The sequence below is a fragment of the Hypanus sabinus genome, chromosome 1 (genome assembly GCF_030144855.1).
Source record: "Hypanus sabinus isolate sHypSab1 chromosome 1, sHypSab1.hap1, whole genome shotgun sequence".
Classification (NCBI taxonomy): Eukaryota; Metazoa; Chordata; class Chondrichthyes; order Myliobatiformes; family Dasyatidae; genus Hypanus; species Hypanus sabinus.
In genome coordinates, this window is record NC_082706.1 from 2742659 (window position 1) to 2755903 (window position 13245).

The following is a 13245-nucleotide window of genomic DNA, read 5'->3' on the forward strand; positions in this document are numbered from 1 at the left end:
TTCAAGCAACACACATACAATCCTCATTGAGGGATGAGAAGTGGAAAGAGTGAGCAACTTCAAGTTGCAGCATCTCTGAGGATCTAACCTGAGCCCAGCATTTCGATATACGGTAGCTGTAAAGAAGGCACCACAGTGGCTATATTCCATTAGGGGTTTGAGATTTGGTAAGTCACCAAAGTCACTTACTAACTTCTACAGATGTTCTATGGAGAGCTTTCCAACTGGCTGCAACTCCGTCTGGTACAGTGGGGGTGGGGGAGGGACTGCCACTGCAAAGGATCAAAACAAGCTGCAGAAAGTTGTAAGCATAGTCAGCTCCATCATGACACTACCCAGCATCTAGCTCGTCTTCAAGGGGCGCTGCTTCAAAAGGCAACATCCATCATTAAGAACCTCCATCACCTCGGACATGTCCTCTTCTTGTTGTTACCACAGGGAGGAGGTACAGAAGCCTGAAGGCACACACTCAGCGGTTCAGGAATATCTTCTTCCCTCTGCCATCTGATTTCTGAATGAACACTGAACCCATGAACACCACCTCACTACATTTTCTTTACGTTTCCTCTTTCTGCACTACTTACCCAGTTTAATTTAACTTTTTAAGCATATATACTTACTGTCATTTGCAACTTTCATTAAGTATTTCAATGTATCGCTGCCACAAAGACAACAAATTTCATAACATATGCCAGTGATATCAAACCTGATTCAGATTCTGGTAAATACATTTAAATCAGCCAGATTATGCAAACTATAACCTGACAAACGGTAGATAAAACACGAGGAAATCTGCAGATGCTGGAAATTCAAACAACAATACACACAAAATGCTGTGTTAAACAGTGGATAATCTAGTTAATAAGGCTCATTTATTATTAAAGATTATTCTGACTGCATTGACAGAGACACCATGTTCTTCTGCAAATACTAAATATTTTTCTTTATTTATCAAGATACAATGTGGAACAGGTCCTTCGGGCTCTTTGGGTCACACAACCCAGCAACCACTGATTCAACCCTCGCCTAATCACAGGACAATTTATAATGACCAGTTAATATACTCGGTAGGTCTTTGGACTGAGAAAGAAAACCCAAAGAAATCCTGCTCATTCCACTGGGAGGACATACAAAAAACTCCTTACGGACAATGCCTGGATTGAACTCTGAACCCCAAAGCCCCAAGCTACAATAATGCTGTGCTGACCACTATGCTACCATGGCACTGAATACTTTCATCCTGCGGAAGTGTCTTGACCCAAAAATTGTTTACTTCTCTCTTTAGATGCTGCCTCCATTATTTTGTATGTGCTGCACAAACCCTCAGACTGGCACCTTGAACACTTGCTGCGGTCCCTCAGAATCACACTGGAAGTACTTGCCCGTACTTTGTGTGCTGAGGGATTTCATGACGGTTCCCTCTCTGACTCTCAGCCATCTGCAGCTCCTCTCAATATTTCAGAGGATTCAGCATCTTGTAACCGCCTTACTGATCACGTCAGAATAGGAAATTGTAATATTCATTTTAATATTGGCTGCAGAATGATAGAACAAGATGAAAAGTGAAAGCTCATTTTTATCTTGTCAGTCCAGTAACACGAAACAGCTTTGTCCTTTTGAACATTTCCTATTTCCACTTCCTTTCATATGTAGAATGATTCCCCAGCTTCACTCAGAAGGGTCTGGAACTGAATATAGCTCAGGCTACAAGCTCGATTTCTACGTAATTCATAGTCTTACACACTGATCTATACCACAGCAAAGATGTTTTCAATTCTTAGCAGCTGAACTTTTCCTTCGGCCAATTCTGGGCACTGCCCGATTCTGCCCTCACGCCAGAGTCTGCAGCTCACGACCTGACACATGAACAATGAAACATACTCCAAAATGTGCTGCTGGCATCGGGCAGCCCACAAGTGTCACCGCGCTTCTGACACTAACATAGCAAACTCACAACTTACGAGCCCTAACCCACCCTTGGACTGTGGGAGGAAACCGGAGCACCAGGAGGAAACCCACATGGTCACCGAGAGGGCATACAGACTGTGCTATCACTTCATCCATTTTCCATTACATATCCCAGTTACCAGACCATAATCATAAGATATAGGAGCAGAATGAGGCCATTTGGCCCATCAAGTCTGCTCCACCATTTCATCATGGCTGACCCATTTTCCCCCTTAACCTTGATCTCTTGCCTTCTCCCCATGTCCCATATTGCCCTAACTAATCAAGAATTTATCAACTTCCACCTTAAATATAACCAATGACTTCGCCTTCACAGCTGTCTGTGGCAATGAATTCCACAGACACACCGCCCTCTGGCGAAACGAACATCCCTCAATTCTGAGGCTGCGTACTTTGGTCTGGGACTCTCGCACCATAAGAAACATCCCTTGCACATCCACTCTATTGAGGCCTTCACACTCTCTATAGACTTCTATGTTTTTGCAATTTACATGCTTCTGTAGATATTTTTAAACTTTGAAAGAGTCTCTGCCACAGTCTCAGGCAATGAATTCTAGATTACAAACACCTGTGCTAACGTGCCAACCACAGTACCCTAGAGAGATACTCTGCCACCTGCTGAAATGATACCAACTCACCAAAGCTGCACATCACTCCAGGTGACCACTTCATGGGGTAAAATCACCAAGCAAGGCATTTCAGCCTGCTTCTATCCCAGAGAAGCCTTTCATCACAACTCCTGAAATATATCCACGGATTTTTCAGACTGAAAACACTTCCCTGTAACAGTAACTTCAGACCTCTTTCTGAAGAGCTGAAATGGCTAACACAAGAGGACACAGTTTTAGGGTGTTTGAGAGTAGGTACAAAGGAGGTGTCAGGGGCAAGTTTTCTCAGCAGAGAGTGCGAGTGCATGGAATGGGCTGCCGGTGACAGAGGTGGAAGTGGATATGATAGGGTCCTTTAAGAGACTCCTGGATAGGTACATGGAGTTTAGAAAAATAGAGGGTTATGGGTAACCCTAGGTAATTTCTAAAGTAAGGACTTGTTCGGCACAGATTGTGGGCCGAAGGGCCAGTATTGTGCTGTAGGTTTTCTATGTTTCTATGTTCTTTTGCTGCCTGTGAGAGACTCTGAATCTCTGTGTAAGTGCAGCTGAACTACTTCCCCATCCGCCTTTCTCTCCCCACCAACACGATAGTGCAATGAAGTCCATACATCCAGTAGGAACCTTTAACCACAGACTCCACAGCAGAAATCCTCCAGACGTGATAGTCATGGTAGACCCTCTGACAAGAAGGATGGAGTGTTAACCATGTAGCTCACTGCTGTTAACCCTAAATATCCAAAACGTCCCATTGTTTACATGAGCTCCAGCAATCTAGCCCGAGGTCAGGACACTTGGCTCTTTTTGTAATCAGATGCAAAATTCTGGTGGAACTCAGCAGGTCAGGCAGCATCTATGGAGGGGAATAACAGTCAAAGTTTTGGTTCAAAATCCTTCATCAGGACTGGAGTGTAAGGGGGCAGAAGCCAGAAAGAGGGGGGTGGGGAGGGAGTCAGGTGAAGGAGTACAAGCTGGCAAGTGAGATCAGGTGAGGAGGGAGGTGTGTGGGTGGGGTTGGAGGACAAAGAAGCTGGGAGGTGATAGATGGAAGAGGTAAAGGACTGAAGAAGAAGGAATCTGATAGGAGAGGACAGTGTACCATGGGAGAAAGGGAAGGAGGAGGGGCAACAGAAGGAGGTAATGGGCAGCTGAGGAGAAGAGAGGGGGTGAAAAGAGAGCCAGAATGAGGAAAGGAGAAAGAGAGAACAGGAGGGCAAAAAATTACAGGAAAATGAAGAAATCACTGTCAGCTTGAAGGCTACCCAGAAGGAATATGAGAAGTTGCTCCATCAACCTGAACATGGCTTCATCGAGGGGGCCATACACCAGCATGTTGAAAAGGGAATGGGAAGTCGAATTACAATGTTTTGGCAGACAGAGTATAAGTGTTCAATGACGCAAAGTTCCCCAATCCCTGTCAGGGGCTCATCAGTGTAGAGGAGGCCACACTGGCAGCACCAGATACAATCTGCAGTCTTTGCAGGCATACTTCTTGTTCTCCCAACTGAATTCTGTACTCCTATACATTTTGGAAAGTGTTTGTGTTAAAAGCATGCGGGGGTGGGGGTGTGCTGTGGAATGTCCGGGTTGAAGTTCAGCACAAACCTCTTCCCACCTGCTCTGGCTGACTCAGCCCAGCTTCCTGTTCCTGTCTCTTCCACATACTGGACACTATTCAAAAGCAGCATTCAGTCACCCAACCACTCCCTACTAGATCTACTACAGATGATCACATATCGTCAGACACCCTGCCTCAGTCTCCTAATCACAAGTGAAGATACCTCAGAATGTGTCCTTTTTGAGTAATTATGTAGAATTGTGCACGAACTGAACAGAAGTGAGAGAGTATCTCCCTTACCGGCCTTGTGCGTACTGTACAATGTGTTCTCCTCCATCTCCACCGAGTTACTCTTTGTCGTCTTTGATCGCAGTGTAGAGTCACTCTTACTGAGCCCAGGCCATTCATTCCAATGCATCTAGAAGGTCAAACATCATCGTCATTATTATGTGCTGTGTCGTATGATATGGGTGATCATGGTCTCACGATCATGATTGTTCTTGGCAAATTCTTCTACAGAACTGGTTTGCCATTGCCTTCTTCTGGGCAGTGTCTTTACAAGATGTATGAGAGCTGCTCATATGACCATCCACCACCCACTCAATAAAGGGAAAATAGGCACCAGTAAATGATAAAGGTCAGGAAAAGATCTCCGCCAAACGTAGAACAGTACAGCACCAGAACTGGTATTCCAGCCACCAATTTTGCATCATGCTAATTAAACTACTGTAGTAACTAAATTCTTAACTAAACTAATCCCTTCTACCTGTACCCCTTCATTCCCGAGTGTTCAGATGCTTATCTCAGAACTTCCTTAATACCACTATCGTATCTGCCCCCACCCCCACCCTGGCAGATATATCCAGACACCCACACTCTCTGTTTAAAAATCTTCCTTTGAACTTACCTGCTCTCACTTTAAATGCATGCCCGTTAGTATTAGGCATTTCCACCCTGGGGACCAAAGATACTCACTGGGTGTTGCTGCTGAGAATCTCACCATTTTATAAGCTTCCATCAGGTGTCCCCTCGGCCTACACTGCTCCAGAAAAACAGCCCAGGTCTGTCCAACCTCTCCTGAGGTGCTGGCTAGAAGGGCCGAATGGCCTACTCCTGCACCTATTGTCTACTGAGAGTACATGCCCTCTGACCCAGGAAACAGCGTGGTGAACCTCTTCTGCACCCCTCCCCCCAAAGTCTGCACATCCTTCATGTGATGGGCAACCAGAAATGAATAACAGAGTAACCCACAGAAGCTGCTGGAAGAACTCAACGGGTCAGACAGTATCTTTGGGGAAGAATAAGCAGCCATCATTTCAGGTCGAGACTCTTCAGCAGGACTGGAAATGAAGGGGGCAGAAGCCAGACGTAAAAGGTGAGGGGAGAGGATGTATAAGCTAGAAGGTAATAGGGGAGACCAGGTGAGGGGGGAGATGGGTGGTTGGGGATGAAGTAAGAAACCGGGAGGTGATAGGTGGGAAAGGTAAAGGGCTGAAAAGGAAGGAATTTGATAGCTGAGGACAGTGGACCATGGGAGAAAGGGTAAGAGGAGGGACACCAGAGGGAGTTGATGGCAGGTGAGGAGAAGAGAATGGTTAAGAGGGGAGCCAGGATGGGAAATGGAAAAGAGAGAAGGGGGAGGGGAGAGAAATTACAGGAAGTTAGAGAAATTGATGTTCATGCCGTCAAGTTGGAAGCTACCCAAAGGGAATATGAGGTGCTACTCCTCCAGCCTAAGAGTGGCCTCGTAGAGGTGGCAATGGACTGACAAGTTGGAATGGGAATGGGGATGGGAACTGCTTGCTGCTTGTTATGTGCATCACTCTGGATTTCCAGCATCTGCAGAATCACTTGTGTTTATACTTTACTGCTGAAGTGGCCTCATCAGAATATTCCAAGATAACTTCCCAACTCTTGAGGTCAGTTTCTCAAGCATGCCCTACACCTTGCTTAGCAACCCGTCAAGCCGTGCAAATGCTTCCAGGGAGCTGTGGGTTGTGAATTGTGCTTAACCTCCAGACGACAGCAGGGGCATGGGAGAAATTAGAAGCTTTAAGGAGGGATTAAGGTGGAAATGATAACACTCAATTTTTTTAGTGTCAGCACAGGGAGGAAGAACATACGATATTGTGTAAAAGTCATTTAGACAAAATGAAAGAGATATTTTCCAGCAGAGAAACTGAAAAGAATGCATGGTTGTAGGGGAGAGATATTGAGACGAGGTTTCAGAATAAGTTTAATATTTGGTAATTCAAACCTGGAAGCCAAGTGCAGGGAGAGCTGTCTGACCTGTTCCTTCAGCATGGCAGCCCACTGGATTCACACCACAGTCGATATCTCTGTCTTGCTCCAACTTAGTGCAGTTTCTAGGTGTATAATCGATGTTAATGTTTTTCTGAATATTGTGTGTCTGTGGTGCTGCTGCAGATTAGTTTTCCATTGCAGCATGCACAGACAATGTGGTGACAATAGATGACTGATGAAGGGTCTCAGCCCAGAACGTTGACAGTTTATTCCTCTCCATAGATGCTGGCTGACGTGCTCAGTTCCCTCAGTGTTTTGTGTGTATTGCTCAGAAGTTCCAGTATCTGCAGAGTCTCTTGGTGTTTACAAAAATAAACTTGAAATCGACCTTTATGCACACTGGTACAGAGACGAAAGTCTGAATGGGGATTCTGTTATTCCTGGCCTAACAACAGGTGTGTCATGCAGAAAGTTGTCATCCAGATCTTGAAATATGTGTCCAGTTTACACAGATTATCATGTTCAGTTCTAAATTGCCTCATTATAGGAAGGATGTGGAGGCTTTAGAGAGGGTGCAGAGGAGATTTACCAGGATGCTGCCTGGATTAGAGAGGGTGCAGAGGAGATTGACCAGGACGCTGCCTGGATTAGAGAGGGTGCAGAGGAGATTTACCAGGATGCTGCCTGGATTAGAGAGGGTGCAGAGGAGATTGACCAGGATGCTGCCTGGATTAGAGAGGGTGCAGAGGAGATTCACCAGGACGCTGCCTGGATTAGAGAGGGTGCAGAGGAGATTCACCAGGACGCTGCCTGGATTAGAGAGCATGTCTGATGAGGATAGGCTGAGTGAGCTTTGTAAAGAAGGATGATGAGTGGTGACTTGATAGAGGTATACAAGATGATAAAAGGCCAGAGACCTTTTTCCCAGGATGGAAATAGCTAAATCGAGGGAGCATAACTGTATGATAACTGAAGGAAAGTATAGATGGGTGTCTGAAGTAGATTTTTTTTGCATAGAGAGTGGGGGTGTGTGGAATGCCCTATCAGAAGTGGTGGTAGAGGCAGATACATTAGGGACATTTAAGAGATAGGTACACGAATGATTGAAAAATGGAGTGAAGGGTTAGTGATCTTAGAATAGGTTAAAGGGTTGGCACAACATTATGGGCCAAAGGGCCTGTTCTGTGATGTAATGTTATATTTTCTAAGTTTTATCTCCGATCTCTATTCTTTGACTAAAAGAAAACATTTCTTTATCAGCTACTCCATTCTTTCCATGTGTATATATTTCCGTGGCTTCCTTGGCAATACTGTTTTAATTCTCTGTTATAGTGGCTGCTAGTTCCTGATGTGTTTAACCAACATCCCAGAGCTGCACCCTAATGGTTACTTCTTATTTATTTAGAAACACAGTGCACAACCGGCCCTTCTGGTCCAACAAGCCACACCATTCAGCAACCCACCGAATTAACCCGTGCCTGATCACAGGACCTGCTAATGGGTACGTCTTTAGACCTTGTCATTGCAAGAACATACAAACTTTTTTACAGTAAACGTGCTAATACCAAACATATCTTGCAGTTTTCTATCATTTCTGGTTTAAAAAGTTATTTGTCTCTTACTAAGATAGACATTGATAACTAAAATAGATTATGACACATTGAAGTGTGAGGTTAGCATGCATTGTCTTGGGAAGACATGAGACAGATCTTCCTGTGGTTGATCAGTCTGATTTGTTCAGATAGCTTGTGCCTGCCTTGCTATTTATTTATTGCGATACAGCATGGATTAGGCCCCTCCAGGCCTTCAAGCTGCACCCTCCAGAAACCCCTGATTTACCCTGGGGGCGGCACGGTTGTATAGTGGTTAGCACAACGCTTTACAGCACCAACGACCCGAGTTCAGTTTCCACCACTGCCTGTAAGGAGTTTGTACGTTCTCCCTGTGACTGCATGGGTCTCTGCCTGGTGCTCCAGTTTCCCCCCGCAGTCCAAAGACGTACCAGTTGGTCAGTTAATTGTAAATTGTCCATGATTAGGCTGGGATTAAATTGGGGGATTGCAGCTCGATGGGCTGAAGGACCTACTCCACGTTGTAGGTCAATAAATAAACTTCACCCCAGCCTAATTATGGGACAATTTGCAGTGACCATTTGCCTGCCAGCTGGTACTGTACATCTTTGGACTGAAGGAGGAAACCCACACGTTCCATGAGGACATCAGAATTGAACTCCGAACTCAGACGTACAGAGCTGTAATGGTGTCACACTACGCTGCCGTGGCACCCTGAAGTATCAGGTTCGGCTGTGGTCGGGAGGGTAGACCAGATGTTTCACGTTCACTGCTACCACTCCCGCCGGTAATGAGGGAGGGCTGCACTGTGCGGAGTGCTGCGTTCTACTGAGGTCAGATGACCCATCCTCTCAAATGATTCCATGGTACAGCTACCAAGGACAGGGCTACTCACCGCTCAGCCAGCTGTACTCAGGGTCATCATCTCATCGATATTTATGGGAGCCTTGCCTTGAGTAACCTTGTAACTACCTTCTACACTTCAGAAGTATACATTGTTTTGAGACATTCCATAGAAACGAAGCAACAATCTGCAGGGTCTTGTTGAGAAACATTGTTAGTCCATCCCATTGCTGCTGTTCGGGATGACACAGCAGCATAGCAGACAGCACTGTGCTGCACAGCACCAACAACCTGGGTTCAGTACTCCACCACCTTTGCCCATGACTATGTGGGTTTCCTCCGGGTGCCCCGGTTTCCACCCACATTGCGGACATACCAGTTAATGGATTAATTGGTTGCAAGAGCAAGATGGGCTCTTTGCACTGGAAGGGTCTGCACCACACTTTATGTAAGTTATTATTTTTTTAAATTAAGTTTGAACTTTTGAGTTCCTCCAGCAGACTCGGTGTTGCTCAGTAGCTGCCTTCACTTGTCTAGTTCTTCCATTATCTCTATCATGCTGTAACCCATTCTGCCTCCATTCTTGCTCAAGGCCAGTTTTATTTGGAACTCTATCTGGTAATAAAGACCTACACATAGTGGCCACTTCATTAGGTACACCATACACCTGCTCATGAATGCAAATATCTAATCAGCCAATCATGTGGCAGCAACTCAATGCATAAAAGCATGCAGACATGGTCAGAAGGTTCAGTTGTTATTCAGACCAATCATCAGAATGGGGAAAGAAATGTGACCTAAGTGTCTTTGACCGTGGAATGATGGTTGGTGCTGATGAGGAAGTTTGAGTATCTCAGAAACACTGATCTCCTGGGATTTTCAACCACAACAGTCTCTAGAGTTTAAAGAGAATGGTGTGAAAAACAGAAACTCGTCCAGTAAGCAGCTGTTATGTGGGTGAAAATGCCTGGTTATTGAAAGAGGTCAGAGGAGAATGGCCAGACTGGTTCAAGCTGACAGGAAGACGACAGTAACTCATGTAACCACACGTTACAACAGTGCTGTGCAGAAGAACATCTCGAAACACACAACATAGCCAACAATGAAGTGGATGGGCCACAGCACCAGAAGACCATAAAACCATAAGAAATAGAAGCAGAATTAGGCCATTTGGCCCATCGAATCTGCTCCAACTTTTCATCATGGTGATTCAATATTCTGCTCAGCCCCAATCTCCTGCCTTCTCCCCATATCCCTTCATGCCCTAACCAATCAAGAATCTATCCAAGTCTGCCTTAAATATACATAAAGGCTTGGCCTCCACAGCTGCCTGTGGCAAAGAATTCCACAGATTCACCACTCTCTGGCTGAAGGAATTCCTCCACATCTCCATTCTAAAAAGACCCCCTCTATTCTAAGTCTCAGATCTTAGACTCTCCCATTATAAGAAATATCGTCTCTATATCCATTCTATCATGGCCTTTCATTATTCAATAAGGTTCATTGAGGTCACCCCTCATTCTTCTAAATTTTAGTGAAAGCAGGGCCAGGGCATTCAAACACTTAATATGACAAGCCATTCAATTCCACAATCATTTCTATGAACCTCCTATCTGCACATCCTTTCTAAGATAAGGATCCCAAAACTGCTGACAATACTCCAAATGAGGCCTCACCTGTGCTTTACAAAGTCTCAACATTACATCCTTGCTTTTATATTCTAGTCCTCTTGAAATTACTGCTAACATCTCATTTGCCTTCCTCACCACAGACACAACCTGCAAATTAACCTTTAGGGAATCCTGCACAAGGACTCCCAAGTCCCTTTGTGCCTCAATTTTTGTATTTTCTCTCCAGTTAGAAAATAGACAATCCTTTCATTTCTTCTACCAATGTGCAAGACTGTACATTTCACAACACTGTATTCCACCTGCTATTTCTTTGCCCATTCTCCTAATCTGTCTGAGTCCTTCTGCAGCCTCTCTACTTCCTCAAAACTACCTGCCCCTCCACCTAACTTCATGTCATCTGCAAACTTTGCAACAAAGCCATCAATTCCATCATCTAAATCATTGACATATAACATAGACCCCTGTGGAACTCCACTAGTCACCAACAGCCAATCAGAAAAGGCTCCCTTTATTCCCACTTTTTGCCTCCTGCCAATCAGCCACTGCTTTATCCATGATAGAATCATTCCCATAATTCCATGGGCTCTTATCTTGCTAAGCAGCCTCATGTGTGGCACCTTGTCAAAGGCCTTCTGAAAATCCAAGTACACAACATCAACCAACTCTCCTTTATCTATCCTGCATGTTATTTCTTCAAAGAATTGCAACATACATGAACCACAAACATACACTCAGTAGCCAGTTTATTAGGTACAGTACAGGAGGAGCTGCCTGACGACCCACATCTATGTTTGTCGCACGTCTACTTTGATTAAACATACAGTTTAAGTTCAAAAGTCTTTGTAAAGGTGATAAGTTTAAGGAGTTTAAATCTGAAAAAGCACTGCATGTGGCTGGCTCAGTGAAGGCACAGGAAGTTATTCAGTATAAACAGAGTCATGTCAAAGGTAGAAATTTGTCACCTGGATCTTGGAGAACTGCGTTCAGTTCTGCCCACCTCATTAGAAGAAGATGTGGAAGATTTGGAGATGGTGCAGAGGAGATTTACCAGGTTGCTGCCTGGATTAGAGAGCATGTCTTATGAGGAGAGGTGGAGTGAAGTAGGATTTTCTCCGTGGAGTGAAAGAGGATGAGAAGTGACTTGATAGAGGTACAGTATACAAGATAAGAGGCAGAGATCGAGTGGACAGCCAGACACTTTATCCCGGTGTGGAAATGGCCAATACAAGAGGTTATGATTTTAAGGTGATTGAGGAAAGTATAAGGGGAAGCTTCTTACACAGAGAGTGATGGGTGCATGAAACGTTAGTGATAAATTAGGGATGTTTAGTTAGGGACACGAGGGCCATTAACATCGAGATACGGATGCACGTTAAAACCATGAACAATTGCACAGAGTTGCAGAGGTAGCTCCTGTTTGGTACTTACTGGAAAGGCCATTTCACACAGGATCTTGTTCCAGTCATCATACTCGGAGCATTCCACTGCAAAGACAAAGAGCTTCTCGATGGTTTCCAGGTGAAATGATCGACAGTCACTGGGGCAGCTCTCGCCTGTCGCGTCTGTGATGCGGATACAGTCACTCAGCTTTATGACCTTCTTACTCTCCAACTTCTTTGTGCTTTGTCTCTCAGTCAAGCTCATACCCTCCTTGAAATCAAAATACTCCAAGCGAGCGACAGAACAAGTGCTCTCTCCATAGAGCAAGACCCAAATCTTCCTCCATTTCTGTGGGGAAATAGAGACAGTTAGAGTTGTAAAACACACAAATAGGCCCCTCAGCCCATCACCAAATGTTGGCTGTCCTTTTATTCTTTATTTAGGTATACAGGACAGTAACATGCCCTTCCAGTCCAATGGGCCCCATTACACCCATGTGAACAATTAACCCGAGGGGGGAACGTTTACACTCAGAGGGTGGTGAAAGTGTGGAGTGAGCTGCCATTGCAAGTGGTGAATGTGAGTTTGATTTAGAACATAGAATATAGAGCAATACAGCACAGGAACAGGCCATTCAGCCCACAATGTTGCGCCAAACCAGCTAAAAAGCAAATCAGAAACACCCAGGCACTAATCCCTCCTACCTACACAATGTCCATAACCCTCCATCTTCTTCATATTCATGGGCCTATCTAAACATCTCTTAAAATCCTCTACTGTATTTGCCTCTACCCCCATGGCAGGCAGCACATTCCAGATATCCTCCACTCTCTGAGTGATCAACTTACCCCTCACATCCCCCTAGAACCTTCAATGCATGCCCCCTGGTTTCAAAATGTAAGAGAAAGTTGGATAGGTACTTGGATGGGAGGGGTATGGAGGGCAATGACGTAGATGCGAGTCGATGGGACTAGGCAGATTAATGGTTCAGTACAAAATGGATGGGCTGAAGGGCATGTTTCTGCAGTGTAGTGTATGACTCTACTAACTAACTAACCTACTAACCGTTATGTCTTTGGAATGTCAAAGGGAATCCCTGTAGTTATGGAGAGAGTGTACAAATTCCTTATCGACAGCAACAGATCATCTGCACCAATCTTTTTTGCCTGTGTAAGGTCCATTTCCTTGTACACTTTGCCTGTTAAATGTTTCTGACTCCAGTTTACCACTCTCTGGGTAAAAAAAACTTCCTTCTCCGATCCCCTTTAAAACTCTTCGCTCTCATCTTGCCCGTGCCCTCTTATTTTTGATACGGCTACCATGAGATTAAAAATGCGGACAAATTACCCTATTTACCCTCTCACAATTTCATAGTCATCCTTTGTTCCTGGGAAGAGTCCCAGCCTCTCCAATCTCCTCTCATAACTAGGCATCCAAACGGGC

General features: G+C 44.8%; 1 protein-coding gene across 1 annotated transcript in view; it reads right to left on the reverse strand.

Moving 5' to 3' along the window:
* Positions 1-13245, reverse strand: part of LOC132379845 (docking protein 2-like) — a 75523-nt gene that overhangs the window by 36690 nt on the left and 25588 nt on the right. The window contains exons 2-3 of the mRNA XM_059948472.1: positions 11851-12150; positions 4434-4551 (exon numbers count right to left, since the gene is read on the reverse strand). Coding sequence (XP_059804455.1) covers positions 4434-4551; positions 11851-12150 — 418 coding nt within the window. The remainder of the gene's footprint in view (positions 1-4433; positions 4552-11850; positions 12151-13245) is intronic.